Genomic DNA, 5,000 nt, shown 5'->3' on the forward strand with positions numbered 1-5,000 from the left:
CAGAGAGACACGGAGAGAGACAAAGAGACACAGAGAGACACAAAGAGACACACAGAGACATACAGAGACACAAAGAGACACAGAGAGACGCAAAGAGACACACAGAGACACAAAGAGAGACACAGAGAGCACACAGAGACACAAAGAGACACAAAGAGACACACAGAGACACAAAGAGACACAGAGAGACGCAAAGAGACACACAGAGACACAAAGAGAGACACAGAGAGCACACAGAGACACAAAGAGACACAGAGAGACACAAAGAGAGACACAAAGAGACACAGACAAAGAGAGACACAAAGAGACACAGACAAAGAGAGACACAAAGAGACACAGACAAAGAGAGACACAAAGAGACACAGAGACACAAAGAGACAAAGAGAGACACAAAGAGACACAGACAAAGAGAGACACAGAGACACAAAGAGACACAGACAAAGAGAGACACAGAGAGACACACAGAGACACAGAGACACAAAGAGACACAGAAAAAGAGAGACACAGAGACACAAAGAGACACAGACAAAGAGAGACACAGAGAGACACACAGAGACACAAAGAGACACAGAGACACAAAGAGACACAGAGACACACAGAGACACAAAGAGAGACACAGAGACACAAAGAGAGACACAGAGACACAAAGAGAGACACAGAGAGACACAAAGAGACACAGAGAGACACAAAGAGACACAAAGAGACACAGAGAGACACAAAGAGACACAAAGAGACACAGAGAGACACAAAGAGACACAGAGACACAGAGAGACACAAAGAGACACAAAGAGACACAGAGAGACACAAAGAGACACAGAGACACAGAGAGACACAAAGAGACACAGAGAGACACAAAGAGACACAGAGAGACACAAAGAGAGGCAGGCCGAAACATGGAGCGTCAGAGAGAGAGAGAAAGAGGAGGGGGGGGGGGGGTTGGGGGGGTAGGGGCGGGAGACACAAGAGGCACTCAGGCAGACGATGATGATAATGATGGTGTTGATGATGATGGTGATGATGATATGATTGTGATGATGATGATGGAATGGCGATCGTGGTGATGGTGATGGTGATGATGATGATGGTGATGATGGTGATTGTGATGATGATGGAGTTGATGGTGGTGATGATGATGGTGGTGGTGATGATGGTTATGGTGGTGGTTGTGATGATATGTGATGTTGATGATGATGATGGTGGTGATGATGATAATGATGGTGATGATCATGGTCGTGGTAGTGGTGATGATGATGGTGGTGGTGGTGATGCTGGTGGTGGTGGTGGTGGTGATGATGATGATGATGGTAGTGATGATGATGAAGATGATGGTTATAGTGATGATGATGATGGTTATGGTAATGATGATGATGATGGTGGTGGTGGTGGTGGTGATGATCATGATGATGATAATGACGACGACGACGATGATTATCGTGGTGATGATGACGACGACGACGACGACAACGACGATGATTATTATGGTGATGATAGTGATGATGATGCCGACGATGAATATCGTGGAGATGATGATGATGATCGTGGAGATGATGATGATGATGATGGTGACGACGACGACAATGATGATGACGACGATGATGATGATGATGAAATCACAGGGAAAGGGAGAAGGAGGAAGAGCAGAAGAACCGCTACGTGTCGTACGCAAAACACTCTCAACCAGCCCGTCCCAGGGAACCGACAGAGAGGACGCCCCTTCGGGCAGACGGCGGGGCCACCATTTCCGAGGGGGCTGAGGACAAAGCGGGTGCCAAGAAGAAGAAGAAGGAGCCGTCCCTGCTCAAGGTCCTGGTGAAGACCTATGGCCTGGATCTGCTCCAGTCACACTTCTGCAAGTTAATCTACGACCTGCTGCAGTTTGTCAATCCGCAGTTGTTGAAGTGAGTGGTTGATTTTGGGGGAGTGTGTGTGTTGTGTGTGTTGTGTGTGTGTGTTTGTGTCTGTGTGTGTGTTGTGTGTGTGTGTGTGTGTTTGTGCGTTGTGTTATGTGTGTGTTTGTGTGTTGTGGTGTGTGTGTGTGTGTGTGTGTGTGTGTGTGTGTCTGTGTGTGTGTGTGTGTTTGTTGTGTGTATGTTGTGTGTGAGTGTGTGTGTGTGTGTGTTGTGCGCGCGCGCGCGCGTGTGTGTTGTATGTGTGTGTGTGTGTGTGTGTATGTGTGTGTGTGTGTATGTGTGTGTGTGTGTGTGTGTGTGTGTGTGTGTGCGTGTGTGTACATGTGTGTTGCTGCTGCTGTTGTTGTGTGTTAAACCGAGCCTTGTGGTTTGCTCACCGTTCTCATCACTTACGTGAACAACAAGGAGAACGAGGCGGAGTGGGGGGGGGGGGGGCTACGTGTATGCCTGTGCCTTTATGATGGTGTCCACGTGTGTGTGTGTGTGTGTGTGTGTGTGTATTGTTGCTGCTGCTGCTGTTGTTGTTGTGTGCTAAACCGAGCCTTGTGGTTTGCTCAGCGTCTTCATCGCCTACGTGAACAACAAGAAGTTATCTCCTGTGTCTTAATTAAGGGTATATACCCGTAGGTGGTTGTTTTGTGTGTGTGCGTGTGTGTGTGTGTGTGTGTGTGTGTGTGTGTGTGTGTGTGTGTGTGTGTGTGTGTGTAAGTGTTGTTGTGTGGTAAACTGAGCCTTGTTGTTAGCACAGCGCCCTCAGTGCTTACGTGAACAAGAAGTTCTCTCCTCTGTCTTGATTCAGGGTATATACCCGAAGGTGGTTGTTGTTGTTGTTGTTGTGTGTGTGTGTGTGTGTGTGTGTGTGTGTGTGTGTGTGTGTTGTATGTGTGTGTGTGTGTGTGCGTGTGTATGTGTGTGTGTGTGTGTGTGTGTGTGTGTGTGTGTGTGTTGCTGCTGTTGTTGTTGTAGTTGTGTGCTAAACCGAGCCTTGTGGTTTGCCACAGCGTTCTCATCGCTTACGTGAACAACAAGGAGAACGAGGCGGAGTGGAAGGGCTACGTGTACGCCTGTGCCTTCATGCTGGTGTCCGTCACGGGCTCTGTCTTCTTCCACCAGCAGTTCCACATTGGCATGACTCTGGGCATGAGGATCAAGTCCGCCTGCATCTCTGCCGTGTATAGGAAGGTGTGTGTGTTTGTTTGATGGTGGTGGTGGTGGCTGTGGTGGTGGTGGTGGTGTGGTTGCTGTTGCTGGTGGTGGTGTTTGTGTTGATAATGTTGTTGTTGTTGGTGGTGGTGGTGGTGTTGGTGTTGTTGTTGGTGGTGTTGGTGTCGTTGTTGTTGTTGGTGGTGTTCGTGGTGGTGATGGTGGTGGTGGCGTTTACGTTATTGATGGGGATGTTGTTGTTGTTCTTGTGGTTGGTGGTGGTTTGGGTTGTTGATGGTGGCGGTGGTGATGGAGGTGTTGTTGTTGTTGTTGCTGTTGTTGGTGGTGGTGATGTTGGTGGTGATGGTGGTGGTGGTGGTGTGGTAGTTGTTGTTGTTGGTGATGTTGGTGTTGTTGGTGGTGATGGTGGCGGTGGTGGTGGAGGTGTTGTTGTTGGTGGTGATGTTGGTGTTGTTGTTGATAGTGGTGACGGTGGTGGACGTGTTGTTGTTGGTAGTGGTGGTGGTAGTAGAGGTGGTGGTGGAGGTGTTGTTATTGTTGTTGTTGTTTTTGGTTTTGGTGGTGGTGGTGTTGTTCTTGTTGGTGATGTTGTTGTTGCTGTTGGTGGTGGTGGTGGTGGTGGTGTTGGTGTTGTTGGTGGTGGTGTTGGTGTTGGTGGTGGTGATGATGTTGGTGTTGTTGTTTTTGGTGATGTTGGTGGTGGTGGTTGTGGTGGTGATGGTGTTGTTGATGTTGGTGTTGTTGTTCCTGTTGTGGGTGATGTTGTTGTTGGTGGTGGTGGTGTTGGTGTTGATGTTGTTGTTGTTGGTGGTGGTGGTGGTGTTGGTGATGTTGGTGTGTGTGTGTGTGTGTAAGTGTATTTGTGGTGGTGGTGGTGGTGGTGGTGGTGGTGGTGTGTGTATATGTATGTGTGTTTGTGTGTGTGTGTGTGTGTGTGTGTGTGTGTGTTTGCGTCTCTCTCTCTCTCTCTCTCTCCTCTCTCTCTCTCTCTCTCACCGCAAACCAATCTCTTCAACCAATAACTTCAACCATATCTCTCTCCTCCTCCACCCTCCACCCCCACCGCCCCCCCCCCCCCCCTCTCTCTCTCTCTCTCCCTTCCTCCCCAACCACACACCACAGTCACTGACGATGACCAACGAGGCTCGCAAAGGGTCCACGGTGGGCGAGATCGTCAACCTGATGTCGGTGGACTGCCAGCGCCTGCAGGATGTCACGGGCTACCTGTGGATGGTGTGGTCTGCCCCCGTGCAGATCACCCTGGCCCTGGTCCTTCTGTGGGGCCAGCTGGGGGCGGCGGTGCTGGCCGGCGTGGGCATCATGGTGCTGCTGATCCCGCTCAACGCCGTCATCGCCTTCAAGTCCCGCCAGTACCAGATGCAGCAGATGAAGCTCAAGGACGCCCGCCTGAAGCTGATGAACGAGGTGCTGTCAGGGATGAAGGTGAGTGTTTGGCTTGGGTTTGGGTTTGGGTTTGGTGGTGTTGGTGGTGGTGTTGGTGGTGGTGGTGGTGGTGGTGGTATTGTTGCTGTTGCTGTTGTTGTTGTTGTTGCTGCTGTTGTTGGTCGTGGAGGTGGTTGTTTTGCTGTTGTTGTTGTTTTGTTGTTGTTGTTGGTGGTGGTGGTGGTGGTGGTGGTATTGCTGATGGTGTGGCTATTGTTTTGTTGTTGTTGTTGTTGTTGCTGATGTTGATGTTGTTTTAACAGGAGACGTGGTGTTGCGTCCTCCGTTTTGACACTGCCTTGAAACTCAAAACAAACTGAGGGAAGGCAGGGAAGAGAGAGAGGAGGAGGGTTAGAAAAGAAAGGAGGAGAGTTATCGACTTTAACGGGCTTACCCACTTGGGTGGGGTATCGACTTTAACGGACTTACCCACTTGGGTGGAGTATCGACTTTAACGGACTTACCCACTTGGGTGGAGTATCG

At 49.8% G+C, this 5,000-nt stretch overlaps 1 protein-coding gene across 3 annotated transcripts in view; it reads left to right on the forward strand.

The window, feature by feature from the left end:
• The window catches only part of LOC143291598 (multidrug resistance-associated protein 1-like), a 64,055-nt gene that overhangs the window by 24,251 nt on the left and 34,804 nt on the right, over nt 1–5,000 (forward strand). For all 3 annotated transcript variants that reach the window (XM_076601541.1, XM_076601543.1, XM_076601542.1), the window contains 3 exons: nt 1,617–1,898; nt 2,912–3,092; nt 4,197–4,517. In XM_076601541.1, the coding sequence (XP_076457656.1) occupies nt 1,617–1,898; nt 2,912–3,092; nt 4,197–4,517 (784 nt within the window). The remainder of the gene's footprint in view (nt 1–1,616; nt 1,899–2,911; nt 3,093–4,196; nt 4,518–5,000) is intronic.

This window comes from Babylonia areolata, chromosome 17 (genome assembly GCF_041734735.1).
Source record: "Babylonia areolata isolate BAREFJ2019XMU chromosome 17, ASM4173473v1, whole genome shotgun sequence".
Taxonomy (NCBI): domain Eukaryota; kingdom Metazoa; phylum Mollusca; class Gastropoda; order Neogastropoda; family Buccinidae; genus Babylonia; species Babylonia areolata.